This window comes from Grampus griseus (genome assembly GCF_964374135.1).
Source record: "Grampus griseus genome assembly, chromosome: 18".
NCBI classification, from domain to species: Eukaryota; Metazoa; Chordata; class Mammalia; order Artiodactyla; family Delphinidae; genus Grampus; species Grampus griseus.
This window is the reverse complement of record NC_139012.1, coordinates 75,718,404-75,745,396: the sequence shown is the minus strand read 5'-3', so window position 1 is coordinate 75,745,396 and position 26,993 is coordinate 75,718,404. Positions and strand designations below refer to the sequence as shown.

The 26,993-nt window shown below is 42.6% G+C and overlaps 1 protein-coding gene across 1 annotated transcript in view; it reads left to right on the top strand.

Moving 5' to 3' along the window:
• Positions 1 to 26,993, top strand: part of WASF3 (WASP family member 3) — a 91,995-nt gene that overhangs the window by 52,369 nt on the left and 12,633 nt on the right. The window contains exons 3-6 of the mRNA XM_082675668.1: positions 200 to 342; positions 17,726 to 17,860; positions 20,166 to 20,319; positions 23,869 to 23,986. Of these exons, the coding sequence (XP_082531794.1) occupies positions 210 to 342; positions 17,726 to 17,860; positions 20,166 to 20,319; positions 23,869 to 23,986 (540 nt within the window). The 5' untranslated portion in view covers positions 200 to 209. The remainder of the gene's footprint in view (positions 1 to 199; positions 343 to 17,725; positions 17,861 to 20,165; positions 20,320 to 23,868; positions 23,987 to 26,993) is intronic.

Here is a 26,993-nt window from a genome sequence, read left to right as displayed (position 1 = left end):
TGTGCTGTCCATATATCTCTGAAGTCTATGGCATTCACGTAAGGAATTCAACATCTGTTGCATATTGAGCCGATTCTCTCACATAGAAATGACAGGATAATGCAGATTCCTGGAAAAGAGTCAGTTTTCCAGGGAGTTGAAACTCTAGGCTTGTTAAAACGTGAATATGAGCTTTTAAAACTGTCTTTTTAATTTTCAGATTGTGAGCCATGCCTTTAGTGAAGAGGAACATCGAACCCCGGCACTTGTGCCGGGGAGCCCTGCCCGAGGGCATCCCCAGTGAACTCGAGTGTGTGACCAACAGCACCCTGGCCGCCATCATACGTCAGCTGAGCAGTCTGAGTGAGTGTCCTGCCTCGGGACTCCTTTCTTCTGATTACCAGTGACATAGTTCAACAAATTAGCAAATTGATTTCAATTCAGTAGTTATGTGATTGTCCAGAGAAGAGGCCTGCAGCTTTAAAGAGAGCCTCCCTCCCTCCCTCCCACCCTCCCTCTTGAATTTCCCAGCATGCAATCAGCTGTGGCCCCCTCACTGGTCTGTTGCTACCAGCTTCATGTGACGAAGTTAGCATTGACCAGTTCACAAGTCACTAGGTACCACCAAACGTGTAGATTTAAAGTAGTGTTCATTTTTAAAAGCTTATTAAAAATGAGGATAAAATAATTGGCATTTTCAAAAATGTGAATTATGCATTAAACTTGGACAGGACTAATTATTTTTCAGTGTAACGAATTGAAAACTAGGTCGCACCTGTGATATGCCCGGCGTTAGAATAGAGGCTCAATACATGTTTGTTGATTGAATAATATTCCAAATGAATCAAAGAATCAAGCCCCAAGCTAGTGAGACTTGCTGATTTTAACCTACTGAAGGTTAAAATGCAGGTATTGACTTCCAGATTGAGGTCAGCAGATGAGTTGATGGTTACACGTACGCAGTGCCATGTACACATTGCATACACAGATTATAGAAATATAAGCAAACACAAGCGTAAGGAAGAGAGGACTTCCTGTTACTCTAATTTTGAACATGAATATGAAATACCCAAGAAATATTCTATTTCTTAAGACTCACATATGCATGAAAATGCTTTTCCTTCAGAGCTTTTTGAAGTTGCAGTCTTTCTCCCTAACTTTTACATTTACGTCGTGATCTTATTTTCTCACTTCGTCCCACTCCTTTTCAGTTTAGATGGTTCACACTGCATTTTGGATGACAGGTTTTCACAGTTAAATTTTCAGAACCTCTGTTAATAATGAGAAAATCCTCCATGAAATTTCACATCCTGGCCGCGTCAAGCCGGGGAGAGTGGTTTTAAAAACAACTCAAGTGCTTTTATTTGTTTTGGAGAAGAAACACTATGGATGAGTTTTTTTTTTTCTTTAGAAGAATTGTAGCGCATCATTATTGGTATATTTTTGATATATTATGTCTATAATCATTGGCTAAACAAAAGTAATTTGGAAATTGCTTAAAATGTGCTTCAAAATAGATTTCTTCTGGAATCTGAACTAATTATAATTGATTTTTGGTAGTGGTGGTTGGCAAAATGTATAAATTCGTATAATTACAGGAGGATACCTTGTGAATTATTGAAGGGTGAAAGTATTTCTGTGTGCATTCATATATCTCCACGAGAATGTTTTTTCAGTCTCTTGTTTTCTTATGGCTGAAACGTCTATTGGCATAAGGTCTAAGTGATGAAAACCAACATGAACTGTTGAGGTTTTAATAATCACACCATGCCTCGTGCGCAGGGTTACATCAGAGGTGCCTGCCTGGCCACAGTCTCTTCTAAGTGAAACTACCCGCAGGGTACGTTTTGTTCTGTAGAATCCGTGTGTAGGCAGAATGATCACAGCCCCTCTGAGGATGTCTGCATCCTCACCCTGGGAACCCGCAGATGTGCTGTGTGACCGGGCAAGGGGAGGATTAAGGCTGCTCGTCAGCTCACCTCACGAGAAGGAGGTTATCCTGGGCTGTCTGGTGGCCCCATGTAATCCCGGGGCTCTTTTAAGTGGGAGGAAGGAGTGTCAGAGTGATAGGATGTGAGAAGGATCCATCAACCGTTGCTGGTCCGAAGAAAGGAAAAGAGGCCACAAGCCAAGGAGTGCAGGTGGCCTCTGTACATTGCAAAAGGCTGGGAACTGGACCTTCCCCTGGGGCCTCCAAGGGAACAGAGCTTTGCCAGCGCCTGGATTTCAGCCCCGTGGTAACATTTCACACGTCTGATCTCCAGAGCTGTAAGATGGTAATTTTGTGTTGTTTTAATCCACTGAAGTTGTGAAAATTCGTTACAGCAGCAGTAGGAAACAGTGCACCACTGGAGCCGTGGTGACACTTTGTACACACATCCTGCTCTAGCCTCGTGAGTGGACCAGGCATGGGTCCTGGCCTCAAGCACAGTCCAACCCCAGTCAGCCTGCTTCAGCCCTGATTCTCTGCTAGAATCACTGGGGGAGCTTGAACAGAAGATGCTAGGAATCACTGCAGGGATCGTGATCGGGGTGACCTACGAAGTCAGATGCTGCGTGTCTGGATCGAAAAGCCTGTCTGGGCCAGTCGTGTTCTGTCGGGAAGTTTGAACTAAGACACAGCGCGTGTGCTCGTTTATCGTGGGATCTACCGCTGGGGTGTGGCCCAGGACCGAGAGGTCCCGGTGGCCATCGCAGGCCTGCGTGGTTATTGCGGGGGGTGGAGGGAGGCCTCAAGGAGCTAGAGGGAGGCCTCAAGGAGCTAGAGGAAGCCAGCGGACGAAGAAAGGCAGGAGGGCGCGGGGAGAGAAACAGGCACTGGGCACAAGCGAGGCCCCAGGCCGGCGAGGCAGGAGGGTTGCACTGATGGCCCCGCGCCCAGTCAAGGAGCCGCGTGGCCGGTTCACGGCAGACCCTCACAGGTGCCCAGGTGCCCCGTGCTCGCCGCCCAGGGAGGACGGGGGCGTGAGAACCAAGGGTGTAACTTCAGAAAAATAGGATGGTTGTTTATTGGTGGTGGAGCAGCAAATTACTGATAACCAGTGATTTATTTTTTCCTGTTTATTCACTTGGTGCTCCTCTAGGTGCAGCCTACAGCAAATAAAGTCAACTGGGTCCCTACTTAGAAGTTACAAAAGCATATATAACTGACATCAATATGGTCATACAATAGGCAACATGCAATTATGACCTGCCATAAACTCTCGCACATGATGAGTGGCGTCTACATTTTGGGTGAATCTTTAGTTTTTGTAGGTTTTTCTTCCCACTGAGTGGAAATACAGGAGATGAGAAAAGGTATATGCAAAAAAATTTTTATGATCTAAAATTGTTAAGGAAAATAAGAATTTAAAAGAATGTTTATAAATCAATAAAACAATGTTTTTTTCCTTTTTTTCCTGGACATAAATAGATTTCTTTTTTAAAATTTTTATTGGAGTATAGTGGCTTTACAATGCTGTGTTACTTTCTGCTGTACAGCAAAGTGAATCAGCCATACATACACATATATCCCCTCCTTTTGGATTTCCTTCCCACTTAGGTCACCACAGAGCACTGAGTAGAGTTTTTGTGTTGTTTTCTAATTTTCTAATCATTCATCAGTTATTTTTAAAGTGAAGTTTTAGGAAAGTATGAGTCTGTCATATTAAAATTCGTCTATTACTGAGGATGAATTTTCAAGATAAAGTCAAAACAGAGTCTATTTTTTTATTCCTTTGAGTTTCTGACCGTCATTCAGTAGGCTCCTGCCCACCCTGCCCCAGCGCCTCCACTCCCAGATTAGGACAGGTGATGTACAGTCATCTGAACTTCCTATAAGTGATACAGAGGGAGGCTAGACTTTGTCTACAAAGGCCGTCTTGGGGGAATCCCAAGGGGAACTTTAGGGATTTGCCTTGATCCTAGAGCGGTCATACCTGCCTGAGCGGCAGACTTGTCCTCCTGCCGTAATCCAGAGTAACTAATTCTCTAGTGGGTCTAAGGAAGGAAGAACAGACCAAGGGGCCAGAAGGAGTTTCTTTGGTCTTTTCCAAAAAGGAAGACTAGCAATTGAGGGCCCGATTCACCAGATCGTTCTGATTCTCATCACATCTGTGGGGGAACAGTTCAGGGTCATCATGAAGGTTTAAATAACTTTACATCAAACAAGAGAACCTGGTCCTGGTACCAGATAGGCCTTTGAAGCCCCAGTGACTCTACGTAACTTTGGGGAAATCTTTAGGTTTTTACCGGTTACAGTGCTCCCACTACATCCAAACTAGACACTTGACTTTAAAGGGCCAGAAATTTTGTCAGAACTAGATATTTCCCAGGCTTTTCAGGGAATTGTTTCTTTTCAATGAAAAAATGTTGCTTATTGGTATTGAGTATAAGAACAGTCATAGAAATGAGGAAGAGGAAATTTGTAACTTGAACAGCCTTATAATTAGAGAATAAGTATCAAAAGCTTTCAAAGCTTTGTCCAATAAAATAAAAAATTAGTGTTTAGTAGTTTTCAGATTTTTTTCCTTTGAGTGTTACTAACTTCTAATATGAGTGACGGTGTGGGGAGGGGAGTGGGAGGGAGAAGGAAAGCCACTTTTTAAAGTGGTTTTGCTTAATAGTGTGTTACTTGGCCTGTTGGCCATCTGTATGTCTTTTATGGAAAAATGTCTGTTCTGGTCTTCTGCCCATTTTTTGATTGGGTTGGTTGGTTGTTTTGATATTGAGTTGTGTGAGCTGTCTGTATATTTTGGATAATAATCCCTTGTCAGTCATATCATTTGTAAATATTTTCTCTCACTCCATAGATTGTCTCTTCATTTTGTCAGTGGTTTCTTTTGCTGTGCAAAAGCTTTTAAGTTTAATTAGGTCCCATTTGTTTATTTTTGCTTTTGCTTCTTTTGCCTTAGGAGACAGATGAAAAAAATGGCTGTGATTTATGTCAAAGAGTGTTCTGCCTATGTTCTCTTCTAGGAGTTTTATGGTTTCACATCTTACAATTAGGTCTTTAATCCATTTTGAGTTTATTTTTGTATATGGTGTGAGGAAATGTTCTAATCTCATTCTTTTACATGCAGCTGTCCAGTTTTCCCAGCACCACTTGTTGAAGAGACTGTCTTCTCTGCATTGTATATTCTTGCCTCCTTTGTTGTAGATTAACTGACCATAAGTGTGTAGGGTTATTTCTGAGCTGTTTATTCTGTTCCATTGATCTGTGTGTTTATTTTTGTGCTGGTACCAGGCAGTTTTGATTACTGTAGCTTTGTAGTATAGTCTGAAGTCTGGGAGGGTGATATATCCAGCTTTTCTAATTATTAGAGAAATGCAAATCAAAACAAGATATCACCTCACACTTATCAGAATGACCATCATCAAAAAGTCTGCAAATAACAAATATCAGTGAGGATATGTACACTGTTGGTGGGAATGTATCAATAAATTGGTGAATTCACTATGGAAAACAGTATGGAGGTTCCTCAAAAAACTAAAAATAGAATTACCATATGACCCAGCACTTCCACTCCTGGGTTTATATCCAGAAAAAATGAAAACACTAACTTGAAAACATACATGCACCCCAGTGTTCATAGCAGCACTATTCACTATAGCCAAGACATGGAAGCAACCTAAATGTCCATTGACAGAGGAATGGATAAAGAAGATGTGGTACATATATACAGTAGAATATTACTCAGCCATAAAAAAGAATGAAATTCGGCCATTTGCAGCAATATGGATGGACCTAGAGAACATTATACTTAGTGAAATAATCAGTCAGAAAAAGATACTGTATATCACTTATATGTGGAATCGAAAAAATAAATGAATGTATCTAGCAAAACAGAGACTCACAGATATAGAAAACAAGCTAGTGGTTACCAGTGGGGTAACCACTGGGAGGGGCAAGATAGGGGTATGGGATTAAGAGATACATACTGCTAGGTATAAAATAGATATGCAACAAGGATATATTGTACAGCACAGGGAATTACAGCCATTATCTTGTAATAACTTTTAATGGAGTATATAATCTGTAAAAATACTGAATCACTATACTCTATACCTGAAGCTAAAATAATATTGTAAGTCAACTCTACTTCATTGAAAAAAAATTAGTGTGTCACTTGGTTTTCCAGTAATGGAATATTGATATTTTTTTCTTCAAATAATGACAGTTTAGTGTAGCAGTTAACATTAAATCAGGAGTGCTTTTTCATCGTTTTCCTTGATTAATTATCTGAGTGCTCTTGTTCTTATCAGCTAGTTGCTCAATTAAAATTACAGTGTCTTGGGCTTCCCTGGTGGCACAGTGGTTGAGAGTCTGCCTGCCGATGCAGGGGACACGGGTTCGTGCCCTGGTCCGGGAAGATCCCACATGCCGCGGAGCGGCTGTGCCCGTGAGCCATGGACGCTGAGCCTGCGCGTCGGAGCCTGTGCTCCGCAACGGGAGAGCCTACAGCAGTGAGAGGCCTGCGTACCGCAAAAAAAAAAAAAAATTACAGTGTCTTGCAATCAAATTCCTACTGATATTATAATGTAATTTTAATATAATTTGCTTTAAAAAGGAAATAGGGCATTTGTACCAAGGATGACGCAAATCCACTTCAATACCTCCCAGGCTGGTTTCCACTTCTTTCACTTCGTTCTTGTGATTATAGCTGTCTTCCCTTTCCTTTCTTAAGAGTATGTCACAAGGAAAAGAGTTAGACCTTAGGTGCCTCCCCTGCCCCAAAGTTTTTGGTTATATTTGATGATACTAATAAGATCATATAGAGAACTTAGCACAGGACAACACAAAGGAAAAAAATTACAATTTTTTTATTAATCAGGAAATCATTGATAATGCTTTGTATATATCATTATAAAAATGATACCTCACACATACGGTTTTGTAGCCTATACTCACTTGTATATAGTAAACATCTTTGTTGAGTCTTCTAAGACACATTTTTAATAGCTAGAGGTTACTGTGTTATATTGATACAGTATCATTAACCATTATCTTGCTGTTGGACATAACTGTATGTTTCTTTGTCAGGGAGGCACTAGTCTTTTTTGGCACTTTTTTTTTTTTTTTTTTTAAGATTTCTTACATCTTATAGGTCATCAAACTTCCTCACAAAGAGCTAGGATCGTTCTTACAAATGGTCTAAAATTTTGAGACTCCATTAATTTTAAATGTGAGTCTCTGAAAAAAGTTATTACAAAATCTATTTTCTATTAATTTCTATATTGAGTACTTGTATAAATGAGAAAGAAATTCTGTTTTCTTCTCAGATTTTAATTAGTGATTATTTTTTTTATTGCTACTCCTTATGGTATGTATTATGTCTCGTATCAAACCAAATGCCAAATTGTCATAAAAATGCTTCCTTGAGGGCTTGCAGTATAATACATCTGCTTTATGTAATTGGATCTGAAATTCAGGGTTGTATTAATTGATTATACCAAGTGCAGTTCTAGTCAGAATAGAGATTTAAGTATTTTGAAGGCATGCACTGAATAGATTTCTTGGATGGTCTTAGCCAAATGGGATTTTTGAAGTGAAAGGGAAGATGTAAACACAGTATATGCAAGAAATAGGTCATAAGTTCATTTCCATGCAGGTTAAGGCTGGGTTGAGGTACTTTAAGAGGAAACGTGTGAATGTAGTGGACAGAGCTGACTGGAAGAAACAGCACGAATTTTTTAAAGTTTACTGCTTCAATCTGAGATAAGTATTTGCATTACTTGTGGATAAAAATAGGAAGCCAGTGAAGAGAGGTAAGAGAAATGTGTACTTAGGAAAGTATAAGGCACAACTCCGTCAGCCGTAGAACTGGAGGTGAGTATAATGAGAGTCCCCCACAAAGGCAGGACTGTTGGGAATCCAAGCACTTACCGCCCCACCTGGAACATCGGAAACACTTCCTTCACAGAAGAAACGACGAGGGGGCCGTTTCTCACTTCTTGCCCTGGACAGGTTGCGACATAGCAGGATTTAAGTGTAGACTAATTGTCCAGAGCACAGGTGGAGAGCTAGCCACGTCCGAATGTTCAGTCAAGTCTGCCGTCAAACCTCTCTGCTTTTGTCATCGGTATTCTTTCCATTTCGTGAGTTCACAGGCTTATGGTAACGTGTCTTCAGTGACTTACAGGTGTCTTCCTGATGGTTGTGATTTACACTGTTATTATCATCTAAAAACTTTGAGGGAAGATTTTCAAGGATTTTAATGTTGTTTTCTAAAGTTGTCCTAACCATGATCACTCCCCTCTCAGGTCCACGATTGTGATTACCAGCGTCCTGAGTTGAGTCGTGTTCCTCCTCGACATAGCACCTTTCATAGGAGTAAATGTTGTCTACTTCATTCTTTTTTTTTTTTTTTTAAAGAAGATGTTGGGGGTAGGAGTTCAGTAATTTATTTATTTATTTTTGCTGTGTTGGGTCTTCGTTTCTGTGCAAGGGCTTTCTCTAGTTGTGGCAAGCGGGGACCACTCTTCATCGTGGTGCACGGGCCTCTGACTATCGCGGCCTCTCTTGTTGCGGAGCACAGGCTCCAGACACGCAGGCTCAGTAGTTGTGGCTCACGGGCCCAGTTGCTCTGCGGCATATTGGATCCTCCCAGACCAGGGCTCGAACCCGTGTCCCCTGCATTAGCAGGCGGACTCTCAACCACTGCGCCACCAGGGAAGCCCTGTCTACTTCATTCTTGACTAGTCTTTTACACACGTTGTCCAGCAAAAAATTAAAATAGGAGACACATGGGAAAGGAGAAAAGCATGACTCATAATTAAGAGAAAGAGAAGTTAGTAGCAACAGGATCCACAGATGACTCCAGCCTGGCGTTTCAGGAACTTAGAAGCCACTCCCACCTGCATAACAGGAAAAGAGCTCAACAAACCGAAATCCACCAGCTTCTCTTAGATCCTTCAGAGAACTGAGGTCACAGGACAAACCGCTGCCCCCAAATTTGGAAAGACAGACAGATTCTGAGAATCACAACTCACCAGGATACAGAAGTTTTGCACAACACTCCCCCCCAATCTGACCTGATGGAGCTTTACAGAACACTAAACGCCCACCTGTAGAATACACGTTCTTCTAATGTTCCGTCCACATGGAATGTTCCTCGAGGTGGGACATATGCTTAGCCAGAGAATAATACATTTGAAAGGACTGATACCATAAAGAGTGTGGTGTTAATGAGGAAATAATTACAATAACCTTTTTAGATACTTCTCACATATTGGAAAACCAAGCAATAGCTTCTAAATAACTCCTTGGGTCAAAGAAGAAATCAAAAAGGAAATTGCAAACTGTCTCTAACTGTGTGGGTAACGAACACACAGAATCCCCAGTGTATTTGTGGGATTAACGTAAAGAGGTGCTTAGGGGGAAATTTGTACCTTTAAATGCTTGTATCAGGAAAGAAGAGAGATGTCAAATCACGAGCGTTCCTCAGGTGAACACTCGGTTGCCTGGCAGTCCTGCTGAAATTCCTTCGCTCGTTAGTTTTCCCCGCCCGGAGGTGCCTGTGTCACATCTTCTCTTTCCACCCCAAACTCTGAGCTGGTGGTTTGCTTATTTCCCTGGGAAAATAAGAGCATTCAGGGGAGAACCAAACAGCCCCCTCCTGCCAGGTCAGCCCTCCGACCTGCCTGTGCACCGGCGCCCTGCCCCCCCTGCTCTACAGTGCTGACCCCAGGACTCACTCCAGGACTGGGTTACGCTCCGTCTTTCCCGTGTCCTCCACCCCACCCCCGTCCGCATCATTCCTACTGAATGTTAACACACTGAGAAATCACGCTCAGGTCATCCTCTCCCCGTCGCCCCATTTCTTGCTCCCTTCACAGCAAGCTTCCTTGAAAGAACCACTCCTGCCTTTACCCTACCCCCGCTTGTCTCTTGTCCCCACTGAAGTTCTGTCGCATCTTTTCCTGAGACTGTGCTTGTCAGGGTCACCCACAGTGACACCCACGTTGCTAAGTCCCGTGCTCAGTCTCAGGCGTGTGGCCTGATGCCTGAGCACCGTTCGACCCCTGATAACTCCCTCCCCGTCCTGGAGGGCTTCCTTACCTGCCTCGGGCCAGCACCCTCAGGGTGTCTCTCGCCTCACGAGCCCTTCTGCATCGTTGGGCCCCAGGGTGTGGCCACAAGCCCTCCCCCGCTCCCGGTTCCCAGGCCACCTCACCCGCCGTGGCCCGAATACCACCTTCACGCTGACGGCTTCCAAACGTACGACCTCTCCCCAGACCTCAAACTTGTGTGTACAGCTGCTTCCGGAAGCATCTCACGTGCAACGTGATCAAACCGAAATAATGATTTTCTTCTCTCTTCCCCCCCATGTATCTTAGCAGGTGGGGGCTCTGCTCTTCCGGCTGCCATGGTCTTTCCCTTCTCTCTTCCTGCATCTTCACAGTGTGTTCTGAATCCGCACACCTGCTCCTACCTCTGTTGCCGCAGTTCTGGTCCCAGCTGCCCCAGCCCTGCTGTACGGGGGCCCTGTGGGACCTGCCCGCCCCACTCTGGTTCCCCCCACCGCAAGGGAAGGACATCCCTTTCTCCGTCCTCCTCCGCCACTCACCCTCCTCCCTGAACGCTGTCCTCACCTGCAGCCTGTCTCTGCCTGGAAGGTGCCCCCTCACCTCCAGCCACTGTCCGCCCAAACGTCACCTCCTCAGAGAGGCCTTTTGTGACCACCTGAGTGTCACCCACTTCCTACCATATTCTCTTGCAGTTTTGTTTCCTTCATACCACTTGTCATGTGATGGATTGTGTGTTTATTTATGGTCTGTGTGGTATTGTCTGCATATAATAAAAGCTGTGTTCATTGCTGTATTTCTTCAAGTGACTAGCATAGTGCCTGGTACACAGTGGGTGTTTGATACATATTTGCTGAATAAGCTGAAAATGCATAACAATCAGCATCTGTTGTCTTAGTTCTTATAAAATGCTTAGAAAGGGTGTTGTAAACAAGTGTACGAAAAAGTTCACTGTGGTTAACTATGCATGACATTTTTTACTTTTTATTGTTCTCCGAGTTTTGCAAATTTTCTTCCATGAGCTTGTGTTGCTTTTATATACCCACAAAGACATTTCAGAGAATCAGGCTGTATGCTACGTTTTTGTTTTTGTTTTTGGTACGCGGGCCTCTCACCATTGTGGCCTCTCCCGTTGTGGAGCACAGGCTCCGGACGCGCAGGCTCAGCGGCCATGGCTCACGGGCCCAGCCGCTCCGCGGCATGTGGGATCTTCCTGGACCGGGGCACGAACCCGTGTCCCCTGCATCGGCAGGCGGACTCTCAACCACTGCGCCCCCAGGGAAGCCCTGTTTTGTTTGTTTGTTTGTTTGTTTAACTTTTATACATACTTATAAATACAACAAAGACAAAAGAAATGAGTGTTAGAAGTTGCTGCCTTAGGTTGGACTTTGGGCTGTTTTTCCTATTGTTTACGTTTCCATATTTTCTACATTTCTTGTGAGCATGGATTACTTTCATAGTAGGAAAAAAGTGAAACTTTAAAAAGGAAAAAAAAATAACGTAGGGCCCAATAATTATGGCATTATTTCATGGAATTCAGAAGCAGTTGGACTTTATTACAGACACAGTAATAAATTTATTTTTTGTTTTTGTTTTTGCGGTACGCGGGCCTCTCACTGTTGTGGCCTCTCCCGTTGCGGAGCACAGGCTCCGGACGCGCAGGTTCAGCGGCCATGGCTCACGGGCCCAGCCGCTCCGCGGCATGTGGGATCCTCCCAGACCGGGGCACAAACCCGCGTCCCCTGCATCGGCAGGCGGACTCCCAACCACTGCGCCGCCAGGGAAGCCCTATTTTTTAATTTTTAATTTTGAAATGATTTCAGACTTACAAAGAGGTCAAAAAGAGAATGAAGAATTCTCAAACTTTCACCCACATATTATTTTACCTCATCTTTTCTTTTTCTCAGAAATTCCTCTCTTTTCCTCCTGCCCTGCTTTCTCCTCCTGCCCTGCTTTCTCCTCCTCTGTCCCCTCCTGTGTCTGTGTGTACATACATGCATACACATACATATATAGTTCTTATATATACAAACATGTATCTATTTCTATCTTTCTCCTTTAATCTGGAGCAGTTCCTCAGTCTGTCTTGACTTTTATGACTTGACATCTTGACATTTTAAGGGGAACCAGCCATGGTTTTATGGACCATTCCTTGGTCTATCTTCTGATGCTCCCTCATGACTAGATTTAAGATGTTCTCACGACTGTCACAGAGGGTTGACACCTCCTACTCAGGGCATTCTATCTGGAAGCTCACGTTACTGGCTTGTCCCGTAACTGCCCCTGTGAACTCTGATTGCTTGGTTAACATTTTGTCTGTGGGTTCCTGTACTGTAAAGTTTTATCCCCTATGTAATTAGTAAGTATCTTGTGGGGAGACACTTTGAGACTATGTTCTGTCCCAGTTCTACCCAGTAGTCTTAGCATCCACGGATGGTCCTTGGCCAAAGCACTTATTATTGGGGGGGGTCACAGAATGGTGATTTTTGTCATTCCCTAATTTCTTCTGCGTTTACTAGTTGGAGTTCTGATGTAAGTGCTTTCACTTCTTTGCCTGTTATTCATTCATTCGTTTATTTACAACAGTCTGGACTCATGGACTCTTATTCCGTGGATTATAAGCCGTCATCTTGATTATTTGTCTTAGTACTCACATTTTCCCAGACTTGGCCAGTGGGACCCTTTCATGCTGGCTCCTGTGTCCTTTTGACATGTCCCCACCACTCTCTGAATACTTCTTTGCTTTTTTTGAAAAGCACACCAAGATATTCTAAGCACATCTTGTACTTTTTCACCATCATCCCTAGAATCCGTCATTTTTTCAAGGAGCCTCATTCCTTTTAGTGGAAAATGGACAGCCAAAATCGTGACGAACCCAAGATCAAGGTGCTAGGTGTACGGATTAAAATTTCTGAAGGACCTCATTATGACTGGTGCCTTGTTCCGCAGAAAGGACTCTCACAGACACACTGATTGTTCCCCGAAAATCCTAAATACAACAGAAAATCCGCACATAATTTTGATGCTTTGGCAGTTGGGAGGCGCACTTCGCGACCTGACACACTTGGACGTAAGCTCGTGGTGGTGCCAATAAATCTGTAAATGGATCCTTTGTCAGTAAAGAATGAATAAATGGTGCTTACCTCTGTGTGGTCTTTAATTCAATTCAGAATTATTTTAGTGTAGCTATTATTGGACTTGCCACTGGAAGAGTGAGTACAATTAAGCTTTTCGAATAAGTTGCAGTTTGCAAAACGGAATGCTGTAATTGCAACACTTTATTCTTGTTCATCGGAAAATATAGTTCTTCCATTTCCTTCTCTTCAGTCACTCGTCAGCTTTCAGCAGCTGGAAGGGATTAAGTATGCAAGTCTTTAATTTCTGTTTCTTTTTATAAATTGAGAACTTCCAATGGGAGTATGGCAGCAGTTGTGTGTTCTTTTCAAGTACGGTTAAGCATGGAAGGTAAAGGGCCCGTGTTATTGGCCCTTTTCAGCTCATTTAGCCTCTCGCAGAGTGTGCTTCTCAGCAGCGCTTGCTGTGCTTTGAGAACGCTGATGTCTCTTCTGCAAGAGGTTGTGCTGTATATGCCTGTGTTCTTGCTGGCATATGCTGTCCCTATTAGTTAGATTTCTGCAGAGTTGAAGGGAAAAGGGTTCTTCTGGAGTTGCACTGTAATTTTTTTTTTTCTAACCATGAATGGGCAAGTAGAAAAACAAAAATCAGTTGGTTCCATTTTGACTATGTCTGGCATTCCAAATAAACAACTCCTAGACCTGGATCTAAAGCATTCGGAACACGGTGCTCTGTCTACAGGTCATCCCGGTGCACGGGCAGGCATTTTCCCAAATGGGCTTCAGAAAACAGTATTTCTGAAAGGTGTTACTGGTGTTTCCAGGCCCAGTCAGTTTGAAAACAGGGTGTGCTAGGGGCTTCTGCAGAATCCTAACACACACGAGTGTATTAAAGATTTTAAGATGCCCTGAGGCATAAATACATGTTTAATCCTTCTAGTCCAGCATTTCCCAAACTTACATGAGCAGGGAGCCTTTGTTGGCTGTGTCCTTGTTAACAAGAAAACACTGGTACAGGTTATGTGTTTTTATTCAAGAGATACTGAGCACAGGCTCAGCACAGACAATGCAGAGAAGCAATGCAGTTAAGGCATGGCTCACACCCTTAAAGAACTTCCGTCAATAAAGACAAGAATAGGGGCATGTGATGCGTCCTGTGACTGAGGCGTCCTTTGGGTACAGTAAGTCCCTGACATGTGAACAAGTCCTGTTCTGAGAGTGCGTTCGTAAGTCCAATTTGTTCATAAGGCCAACAAAACCTGGGTACCCAGCTAACACAGTTGGCTATATAGTGCTGTACTGTAATAGGTTTATAATACTTTTCACACAAATAATACATAAAAAACAAACACAAACAATAAAACATTTTTAATCTTACAGTACAGCACCTTGAAAAGTACAGTAGTACCAGCCACATCATTGCTGCTTCTACACTTGCTTCTGGATGTCCTGGGCTTGAAATAAAGGGACTGTACTGCTGTGCTCTATACCGTACTGCACAGTAAAGCACACAAAAGCACAGCCACATGTAGAGGACGCACGCACGTGACCATGTACGCCAGACACGTGAACTAACTTACACGACTGGACCTGGGAACGCATGTTCGGGTCTTTGAAATTTCACAACTTGAAGGTTCGTATGTAACAGACTTACTGTATTTGCGAACACAGAGAGGGGCCTCTGATCTCACAGACCCCAGTCTGCATCTGGAAGGATTGATTTTAAGTGTATGCATTTTTATTCGTTTATTCAAAACTCTTTTTGAGCACCTGTGATGAGCCAGGCACGCCCTAGACCTTGGCGACTGAAACAGCAGCGCACAGACCGAGGAGAGACCTCCTCTCCGGATCGTATGTCCTAGTGGCGGGAGCCAGGCAGGAAACGGGATGAATAAGTACGGGTGTGTGACTTACTACGTGGTGGTAAGTGCTCGGGAGAAAAATACAGGCCGGCAGGGACGGGCTGCCTGTGTGTTTGTTTACGTCTGTGAGTGTGGGCGGGAGGCGATGGTCATTTAGCTGTAGTGGCTGGAGGAGACCTCCCTTAGAAGGTGACCTTGGGTCGGGACCTGGATGGCAGCAGTGGCCCAGGCAGGAGGGACAGGAGATGTGAGCCTGGGGAGGAGCGGACGTGGCCGGCGCAGCTGAGCGTCAGCAGGGGCCAGTGTGGCCCGCGTGGGGCGTGGGAGGGAGAGGAAAGCAGGGGATGGGCCAGCGAGGCAGATGAGCCGGACCACGTAGAACCTTCTGGGCCGTCACTGGCCTTCAGCGTCTTCTGAGCGAGGTGACAGTGCACGGGTTCGAACCTGAGGAGGGACTAACAGGGTCTGTGAGCAAGTGGGGCAGGTTTCGCCAGTGCGTTCTTCTGGAGCCCAGAAAAGGGGCAGCGCGGAGGTGCACAGGGCCCCCCGTGTCCTGCTGAGAGCCTCAGGGGTGGCGTTAGGCTGCTGGGAGCCGTGCAGGGTCGGCACAGTAGCAGCGTGCCGCAGGGATTTGAGGACGGAAGGTCAGTCTGGAGGCAGAAAAACAAAGCTGTTGATGTAATTCGGGCGAGAAACAAGGAGGGCCAGAGCCGAGGGGCTGGGGGCGTAAGGGGCCGAGGTTTGGTGTCAGTGGCCGTGGAGGGAGGGAGCTGTCCCGGAGGACTGTGTTCTCGCTTGGGCTTCTTTCGGGGTGGTCCGTGCCTTTCCACGTGGGGGTGCACGTTTGAGTTAAGGTGGACACGAGTTCCTATGAGAACTTGTGCTGGTGTTGAGAGTCTTACAGGACATCCATGTGGAGATGTTTATGAGGTCATTAGATGCACAAGTCTGCTCAGGAAAGAGTTGACAAGGCAGCAAACAAACGTTAACTCTGGTGCCACGTCTAGTTGCAGTATTTAAAACATGTGTAATTTGTGTGCAGGCTTTTTATTGAACAGACCCCTCACCAGAGAAGGTGTACAGATGGCAAACAGGCACATGAAAAGATGCTCCACATCATATGTCATCAGGGAAGTGCAAATTAAAACGAGATATCACTACACACCTATTAGAATGGCAAAAATGCAAAACACTGACACCACCAAGTGCTGGCAAGGGCGTGGAGCAACAGGAACTCTTGTTCATTGCCGGTGGGAGTGCAGCCGCTTCGAAAGACTGTTTAGCTGTTTCTTAAAGACCTAAACATACTCGTACCGTAGAATCTAGTAGTCATGCTCCTTGGTATTTACCCAAGTGAGTCGAAAACTTAGATGCACACGGAAAGCCGCACCCAAATGCTTATTCATAATCACCAAACACTGGAAGCAGCCAGGATGTCCTTCAGTAGGTAAACGGATAAATAAAACTGTGTTACTTTTAGACAATGGGATGTTATCCAGTGACAGCAAGAAATGAGTTATCAGGCCATGAAAAGGCACGGAGGGACCTTAAGTGCATATCACTAGGTGATAGAAGCCAGTCTGAAAAGGCTCTCTACTATATGACTTCAATCCTGTGACATTCTGGAAAAGGCAAAACTATGGAGACAGTAAAAGCAAGATCAGTGGTTGCCAAGATGGGGTGGGGTAAACAGCTGGGGCACAGAGGATGTTTAGGGCAGTGAAACTACTCTGTATGATAACTACAGTGGAGGATCCCCGTCATTGTATATACATGTCAAAGTCCATAGGATGTCCTACACCAGAGTGAAGCCTAATGTAGACCGTGGACTTGGGGTGATAATGGCATGTCAGTGTGTGTTCATCAGTTATAACACGTGCCATCTGGTGCAGGGTGCTGATAGCAGGGGAGGCTATGTGTGTGGGGGGCAGGTGTTACGTGGGAACTCTCTGCTTTCTGCCCAGTTTTTCAGTGAACCTAAAACTGTCTAAAAAATGAAATCTAGTTAAAAAAAAAAATAGTGGTATGTCTGTCCGGGGAGAGAGGATGCAGGCATGCCTTGTACACTCAAGTAGGTAGTTACTAAATGATTGTTGAGAGAATAAAGGAATAGCGTTCGGATTTGGAAATTCATCGTAAGGTACTGATTCCTATCTTGCTTGTTAAACTTTCAGAAATGTTATTAATTACACTTTAAGAAAAATTGGGAAGTATGTCTAAAACTCACAAGCATGAAGAGGTGATCCACAGAGAAAAATTTAACTCAGGATTCAACATGTCGACTTTTAGGGAGGGCCAGAGTCAGCACTGTATACCTAGATTTTGAAATATGAATTAGAAGACGTTAATGCCATTGGAAAGTTGTCGGCGCCATATAAGATGTCTAACATTTCCGATTGTGAATGAGGTAAAATCCTAAGTTTAGAAAACAACATGATTTACCGAATTACCTTGGGAAGTAAAGGGAAACCGTAGGTCCTGAGATGTTTATACATGCAGCCTGCAAAATGAGAGAGTAGCTTTTTCTAAAGAAGCTTAATGGAAAGCAACTGGTGGAATAGCTCATGGAACAATCAAGTAAAAATTCTATACCATTTTGGGGCATTTTAAAATTCTACAACTTTGGGTCAGTCTCAGATGTGTGGAACATGCCTAATAAATTTTGAAAAATTCTACAGGCCTTTGACTGTGATACTTTATTTTTGTGATCATTTGCGCACAACCCCACGTGTTGAGATTGGAGTTTGGCTTGGGTGAGAAAGTGGGTTCTGACCACGTGGCCTTTCCCGTGCGTTCCTTCTCCAGGCAAACATGCTGAAGACATATTTGGTGAGTTGTTTAATGAGGCCAACAACTTCTACATCCGAGCAAATTCTCTTCAAGACAGAATCGATCGCCTTGCTGTCAAAGTCACCCAGCTGGACTCAACAGTGGAAGAGGGTAGGTAACTGCCTGAGAGCTGTGAGCTGGAAATGATGCGGACGGGACAGGAGTGGTTAATCGCAGGGTAATTCCTGCTTCTTCCTTGGGGTCCTATGCTGTTATTTCATCTTGTCTTTTTCTAGAAGAACGATGAGGGGGAAAACCCACAACAATGGGGTTAATTAATAATTAAGAGAGTCCTATCTTGTCAGCCTTGTGTGCCACACGCTCTTTTTTTTTTTTGGTTGGTACGCAGGCCTCTCACTGTTGTGGCCTCTCCCGTTGCGGAGCACAGGCTCCGGACGCGCAGGCTCAGCGGCCATGGCTCACGGGCCCAGCCGCTCCGCGGCATGTGGGATCCTCCCGGACCGGGGCACGAACCTGCGTCCCCTGCATCGGCAGGCGGACTGTCAACCACTGCGCCACCAGGGAAGCCCCACACTCTCTTTTTAAATAAACTACACATGTAGTATTTGTTTTAAAGGACTCTTTGAATGCATTCAGTATTAGAAGTCCTCATGGACGTCATTGGTAGTTATTGGTAGTAAAGATAATTTCTTACCTAAAAATCACAGACTCTGTCCAGCTAAGGGGGAGGGTGAGCTATCACCTGCTGCTCTCCTTAGGGCCGAGGCTTCTAAGTCATGCCGCTGATCCTGCTGGGTTAACTACCCAGAAATAACATTTACTGAAGGCCTCTAGGCTTCAGGGTTTTAAAACAAAGTTAGTGTTGACAGGCGCTGTGTAGTTAATTGGTGGTCATACCCTGAAATTGGGGTAGTTTCAACAAAATGAATATTCAACAATTCCTTTTAAAATTTTTCCACTTGCTGTCTCTTTTGAACAAAAGACTGAAATTAGACTGGAAAAAATCTGTCCCCCCAAATCAAGATATGCCATTTTATATTTACTTTGAAAAGTTATTTTTACCTTTATGTAAGGGTACTTACAATTTCTCTTGTTACATTAAAACAATCCTAGCATCTGATTTTTCTACTAGGCCTTTAATAGTAGTAGTAATAAGAAGGTTTTCTTTTTTTTAATATAGTTGTTTATGGAATTCATCCCTCATCATTTAAGAAAAACATGTTTTCTCATGTTCAGATCTTTTTCAAAGGTCAGAATTAAATTAGCAAACTAAAAATTTAACAGAAATGTAGAACATTGATATTTAATATCTGTTACGAGCATTTCTTACTGACTCTTCGAACAATAAGTAGCAAGCGGAAGCTGTGCTCTTTTTAATCTGATTTTTAAAATTTATCTCTTATTTTAAAAAATAAAAATTTGAATAGCTGCTTGATCTATTCAGATAAGAAATTTTTAACATTTTAAATTAATCATTCACTTTTCAAATGGTATCACAAGTATTTTTTTAAAAAATATTTGTCTTCAGTTTTTTGTTGGTTCTTGCAGTTGTAACGCCTGTGATAAACCTTACACTGGAGAAGGTTAGTCTGTAGGTTAAATCTCATGAGATTCCACAGCATATCTCATATCCTTAAAATTTCTTGCCAATCAAGATTTTACCTTATTACTTTCCTTGCCGTGGATGTAACTGTAGAAAAATCCCTCGGCCGAGTTAGGAAATCTGTGCTCTCCTTGGGCCTGCCACTGTTCTGCAGGGTGACCTTGGAGAGGTCATTTAACACCCCTGACCGTCAGCTTCATTGGTCCAGTGGGTTAATGCAACAGTTTACCCACCTCAAAAACTCTGTGTGGAGGTCAGATGAGTTGAAACCTGAGATGTAACATGTTGTACAAACTCAGGAAACGAGGATAATTAGCCTGGTTCTCTCATTCCTTAGTGTAGGTTCGTATCATGCTGCTTAATTTCTAGGACTACAGGTAGGTTGAAAAGCTTTGCCCTCTCTTTAATGTTAGTGTCAGAAAAATTTAATGCAGTTTTTCCATTTGTGTGTTTTTTGCAGAAGTATTTCCCACATGTATTGTAATTAAACTGGTATTAACTGTTTGAGTGATTTTCCCCCCTAAGATACCCAGGGGTATTGTGTTTACATTCCTGTTATACTCATAACTCTATTCCTGTGTGGTTTCTGAGAAATGCTATTTAAGTAAAGAATGACGCTCTAATATTAGGTTCAATGAAATCATTATATCGCTACAGAAGAAGGAAAGGCGCGACTTACAGAGATGACTGTTTATCAGAGGGAGAGGATGCATGTACTATTTAAGCATGGTTTTAAGTGAACAATAAAAGACATTATTTGGCTGTTCTAGGAGATGTTTATGATTGTGAGTCAAATTATACTTGTTTCTAAAATATTTCCATATAACCCGACTTGGACTTTTCTCTACATAGTGTCACTACAGGATATCAACATGAAAAAAGCTTTCAAAAGTTCCACAGTCCAAGACCAGCAGGTGGTTTCAAAGAACAGCATTCCCAATCCTGTTGCTGACATTTACAACCAGAGTGATAAACCGCCTCCTCTGAATATCCTTACACCGTACAGGTACGGCCTTGTGTATCCCCAGAGCCTTTTCAGTGTAAATGAGTTGAGAGAGGCGAGCAGTGCGGTGAAAATATCTTTTCAGACTTTGAGAATGATAATTGCGGTGTCAGCCACAGTGAAATTAGTTACTTACAGAATTGCTAAAGTCTGAGTCTTTCAAAATATAAATAAGTTTACCAAGAGAAGTGGGAGCGCTCATGTTCGCTTTTAAACGCAGATATCTAGAGCAGAAGTGGGCACATTATGTAATAACCCTGTGGGATTGTGGTGTTCCTCGCATGCAAAAGCAAGTTTAAAGGAACTGCATAATTCACTTCTAATGCAGCAAAACACCTGTCTCAGCATTTCAGCCCTGCAGACGTTTGTTACTGAATTCAGAAAAACATGTTCTACAGCATCAGAGGTTTCTAAGAGTGAATATATAGTCAAGAAATTAACCTTCTGTGTGAAGTGGTAGGACACATTATTAGGACCAGGCTTCCAGGAAAAAGAAGAGAAAATGTGCAAAAAATGAATATTAAGAAACTAACTAAAAATGCCCTTTAGAACTCCTCTCCTCCCGCCGGCCACATCCGTGTGTTCTTTCCCATTTCATGTACTTCCCTGTCTTTTCACCCCACTGTCGAGCTCACTGGTCCAGCTTCTGATGAGCTCAGTCAGGCTGGTGGTGGGGTCCCCACGGTCCCCCAGGATTAGCTCTGCTGGGTAGTACCCCTGCAGAGGCCTTCCTGAAATCACTGTGTCCTTCACGTCCATTTTTGTCCTCCTGGGCCCAGTGGCCCTTCTCAGGGAGTGCCCAGAGGTTTTTTGGGTCTGAATTAACTATCCTTTCGCAGGGTCCAGAAGGAGACGTTTGGAGCTGTGCTTTGTTGTGGCTCTGCTAGTAAAGCAGTAATTCAGACTGCATCCCTGTCTTTCAGCATGGACAGAAAGATTCTCCAAAAACTGTAATAGAGATTCCACGGAAACCGTGATGGGAGAGGACCAGGGTGCCACAGTTTTGTATGAAACAAGCACACTTTTCGGGAGGTTTTAGCGCACTTAAAGACGTAGATGAGCAGTGGCACTGTAAGCCTAACGTTTTAACTTGTGACTTTGCTTTTGTTCAATAGACATTTTTCTGGGACAGTTTCAGTTTTACTTATTAGCCCAGAGCCATGAGAACGTAGTAAAATTTTCCTAAGAAACCTCAGTAAATACTTTGTTCTAAAGGAAAAAAGAAACCCAGAAAATTCAATGAACCACTTGTGTTTGATTATTCAAGATCATGATTAAATATTTGTGGTGACTTAAAATGTTTAATTGCATAAAGAATGAATCGACCTTTATATATTATATTATTGTGTGTTTACTCAGTTTTATGGAAAAGAAAAATGTCTTTGACTTTTTAATAGTATTTAAGAATAGTAGTGCCAGCTCAAATCTACTTTTTATTAATACAGAAATGTTTGGGGTAAGAAAGCACATAAACTTTTGCATTTGGACTTAAATATGACACAGTCACAATGCAGTCTTAAATATGAGATGTACAATGTGACTGAAAAATCGAATGTTTAGTTGCGATAAACATAGGACATTTCTGCTTATATTCTGATGTCAAGGTTAACATTTGCTTAAGTTATTAAACATATTTATTCCATTAAGTATTAGCTCCATTTTTGAAAAAAAGAAGGTGCATTTTATACGTCTTAAAATTGCAGCAAGTTCCTGCTCAGTTTTTCTGTCTTCACCTATATTGAAGGCCTAGTATCTTAGGGAAATAATTTATATTTTTCACAATAATGTTATTAATAAAATCTCAATAGTGCAGGTTGCTTCTCACTTAGGAAATTTGGAAAAGAAAGGATTTTAAGTAATTAAAGTTTAAAGTACAGAGTGAATTGTGCTGATTTGTTAGCGACTTTAAGACAGAGCTACCAGATGACCCTCATGAAAGCCTGGGTCTCTTTATTTGATGCTGAGAAGCTTACAGAACACGGCATAGCAGGAACTTCAAGACCAGGTTTCCTTGAGTAATTCATGTCACTTTCTTTGACTGTGTGGCTACAAACTCTTTTCTATACTCATTTCTCTGATTTTTTTTTTCTTTCTCTGTATGCCTTAAATGACTAATTGAAAAGCTAATTTTTAAAAATAAATTTATTTTGGGCTGCATTGGGTCTTCGTTGTGGCGAGCAGGGGCTGCTCTTCGCTGCGGTGCGCGGGCTTCTCATTGCGGTGGCTTCTCTTGTTGCGGAGCACGGGCTCTAGGCACACAGGCTTCAGTAGTTGCAGCACATGGGCTCAGTAGTTGTGACTCACGGGCTCTAGAGCGCAGGCTCAGTAGTTGTGGCACATGGGCTCAGGTGCTCCACGGCATGTGGAATCCTCCCAGACCAGGGATCGAACCTGTGTCCCCTGCATTGGCAGGCGGATTCCCAACCACTGCGCCACCAGGGGAGTCCCTGACATGCTAATTTTAAATGTAAATGTTTTGCCTTCTCTTGAAGGTAATATACAGGCCAGATACTTTTTAAAACATTAGTAGAATAAATAGAGTGTTCCCTCCTTATCATGATTATTTTGAGCTTTGCTGTCTATTGATTTATATTACAACTGTGGATTCATATTGGCTGCATTCTTACTGGCTTTATGATAAATGAATAACTTATATAAAGACTTGGGGCTTCCCTGGTGGCACAGTGGTTAAGAATCCACCTGCCAATGCAGGGGACACGGGTTCGAGCCCTGGTCCGGGAAGATTGCACATGCGTGGAGCAACTGAGTCCGTGAGCCACAACTACTGAAGCCCGTGTGCCCAGAGCCGGTGCTCTGCAACAAAGAGAAGCTACCGCAGTGAGAAGCCCGTGCACAGCAACGAAGACCCAATGCAGCTCAAAATAAATAAATAAATTTTCTAAAAAAAGACTTGAAGTATTTTTTAGAATATAGTAATTGTAGCAGTTCTTGACAATGAAATGGCTACAAGTGAATTTTCTTTGTCGGTTACTTCCATTTAAAAAAATATCTAGGTCATCACTTTTTATCCTAGTTACATTTATACACCATGAACCTTTTGCTCCTTTCCTAATTGAATTGTAGACATTGGGCAAACCTGATTAAGAGAAAAGCACAGAGTACTTGCTAATTTTTATCCTAATAACATTGTCGCTCCAGAGTAGAAGTGAATGTATATATATACTAAGAATCCATCCATCTGTGTGTGTGGCCCCCATTGGAATAAACAGAACATACCTTGAAATAACTGTGGAACTAAATGTTGCTGTTTACGAGCCATATTGTGATTTGGGCAGCACTTTGCTGTACCGAAATCTAAATTTGCAAGAGTAGTTTTTACTTCATTATTCTAGAAAAAAAGTGCTGTTCTTGCACGTTCACACATTTTTCCAAATAAGGAAAATTGGGAGACTTAACAGTGTATAAGGACAGTTCAGATTCCTCACGTAGATGTTATCATCTCATGATTTAGAATTAACATTAATGTTTACCCCGTATGAAACTCTCTAACGACCTTTTCTCGCCCCCGACTTGTAATACATTGGTTTATAGAGATGATAAAAAGGACGGGCTGAAGTTCTATACTGATCCTTCCTATTTCTTTGACCTCTGGAAAGAAAAAATGCTACAGGACACAGAAGACAAAAGGAAAGAGAAAAGACGTCAAAAGGTAAATAATTCTAGTATGGGAAACGTGCGTATAAATGGGATTCTCCCTTAGAAATTAGAAGTTTAAAATCAGTAAATTCTTTAAACAGTTGAGATGTTGAATTTCGTGAAGTTGTTCTAGAGGTTGCATTTGTCACATGAAGATACCATTCAGTCTAACACAGTAATACTGTTTTCAATAAATACTGTTGATTTGTTCTCTAATACTTGCTTTAATAAATACAGTTTTGTTCGTAACTGTGGTTTATAACTTTTCTCTTGCTCTTCAAATTTCGTAAAGTAGTCAACATTCCGTATCAGTTAGAATTTTCTGCTTTGGTCTTTTTAACATTATTAATTGTTGGGTTGTCACCTAACTGTAATTAAGACCGTGGTGAGAGGTTCATATTGGATTGAAAAGCGTGTGTGATCTGCACACTTGGAGGAGGGTAGTATTTACTAAAAATGAGATTCCCTTTGGTGGGGTGGTCGTAGGCAGGAGAATTGCAAGTTGGAAGGTTGAGAGACATCTGTACTGCAAACGCTCTTGGGAGGACAAACCCACTCTCAGATTAAGGAACTTCTGTTTTGAAAATTATCCCTTTGGGGCCCAGAAATTAGACTTAAACCATTGAAAATCAGAGTTAACTCTCCAAAGGCAGATATTTGCCAAGCCTTTTATATGTGAGCTGTGTTTTAAAAAATGACCACCTGCTTTGTTTGACAACTATTAGGGTGTGTGCATTAAGAGCTTAGCATGTTGTGGGCTGGCTGCCTGAAGGTTCTGAGACATCTAGTAGGTGTATTGGCCCAGTAGGAGTGACAGTTCGAGATGGAAGAGAACTTGAGATTTGAAAACAGGATTTAGGAAAGGGAACATGGAAATAGGTTGCAGACTGCAAGTGTGAGAGGTTACCACGAATTCTGGGAGAGAATTCCACAGACTTGGTTATCTGTGTGCACTTCTCGTGCTGATGGGTTGGGGAGATTTAATGGGAAATCTTCGAAGAGTTGCTGGGTATTCACGCAGAGAAATATCCAAGCAAAGAAGCTGCAAAGTGTTCAGGTGAAGAAAGAGAAGATACTAATCTCTCCAAAGGAAAAGGAACAGAGATTTAAAGCCCTGTTGGTCTGAATCCCCGAACTCTTTTATGGTAACAGGGCAAACCCCCAAGTACTTTTAAGAGTACTCTCCTTTAAAAATCTCCTGCTTTTAAAGTGGCCTCCCGGGATTTCCTAGAAGCATCAGTGATACTTTTGACAAAAATATTTAACTTTTTTGCCACTGTTCTTTAGTCTTAATCTACTCTGTGTGGTTACTGTGTCTTCAAAGTTATTTGTCATTTCCTTGGCAGTTTTGTCTCATTCCATATTCCTCAAAGACATAAAATTCTGATGAGAATTTCTTATTCATTCGTTTATATAACGGTTCTTTTTTGAATGGCTTGTAAATGCTGTGATGAAAAAGAAAGGATTATCCCCCTCATGGAGATGAAAATATAGCGGGGGAAACAAACATTAGATAATCATGCTGTCCTTTGGAACTCAAAGAGGGAAAGAAATTTGAAAATTTTAATACAAATCTGCTTTATATAGGAACAGAAAATGAGGCAAGATATCCTTAATTTCCCAGGATTTTAGAAACCCAAAAGTCACTTTCACTTTGGAACAGACAATTCTATCTGAAGGAAGAATTAGTTTAGAAAATTTGGGGATAAGACATCCATTGTTTCTGAACATTAAATTTCCTTGGTTTGATGGTCTAAGAACATTTTTTTTAAGTTATGCAAATAATTATGTCGTTGTGAGGCTGTAGTTACAGTGCTGGGAAGGAGAAGCCTTGGGGGAGGTGGCAGCAGCAGGTGGGGTGACAGTGCAGAAGGTGAGGTGGTGAGTTGAGGAAGGCCCCTCGGTGTTGCTCGCTGAGGTGCAAGAACTGATAGCAGAAGTTAGCTCCGCAGAGTGAATGTGTGTGCGACTGTGCGTGCATGTACATGAGAGGGGATGCCGGAGGCGTGCTGGGCAGACCGAGGGGCTTTCAGGTATTGGTAGGAGCAGCTAGGATCATCCTGGGGCAGGAAACAGCTTGCAGTAGCCTCAGGATTTTAACCTAGGCAGCGTAGCTGAGATGCAGATGCCTCATGGTTAGCATTTTATTATAGTTGGGTGGGTGTGTGTGTGTGTGTGTGTGTGTGTGTGTGTGTGTCAGGTGTGTGTTGATGGGTAGATTGGAGACTAAACCATTGTAAAGAAAGTGGCAGATATAACACTTATCCCTGAATGTGTCAGCATACATCTCTTAAAAGTAAGGGTGATAGTTACCAATTAGTGTAATACAGTGACGCTTGAGTGAGATGTATATTGGAGTCCATTGAGGTCTCCCTTCTTTGTTCTCTCTTTTGGATTTAAAAGTGTTCACACAATACATGCCAATTGTAAAATGCCCCACCTACCCTGAAGTAAAACACATTTGTTTAGAAAATTTGGGGGTGAGTTTCTCCCTTGCCCAGGCATAACCACCCTCTGGTAACACATGTGCATACTTTTCGGCCTTGTAGGGCGTTCATAAATACATGTGTACACACTTCACAGAGTATTTTTTATTCCTAGAATTGACCTGTATACACACACACACAGACATATACATACAGTGACGTAATAAAGGTGGACTTCATGCTTTTTAATAGTTGTGTCATATTCCAAAGTTCGGAGGCTTCATAAACTATTTACCCATTACCGAATTAACGAATATTTAGGTTGCTTCTAAATTGTTGCTGTTACAGCACTGTAGGGGGTACCTGTACTCATGTGCACATATTTCGTCAGAGTAAATTCCCAGAAGTGCAATGTGAACTTGAAAATTGGAAAGATCCCATCCTATTGCTCCTGACCCTTTAAGGACTGAGCCAGCTTATACTCCTAACAGGCCTCCTCCAGTCCTGAAGATGATTATTATTATCTGGCATTATCTTCATTTATTTAAAAATTTTAAAAAAATTTTCTACAGCTTTTAAAGGTTACTTTCCATT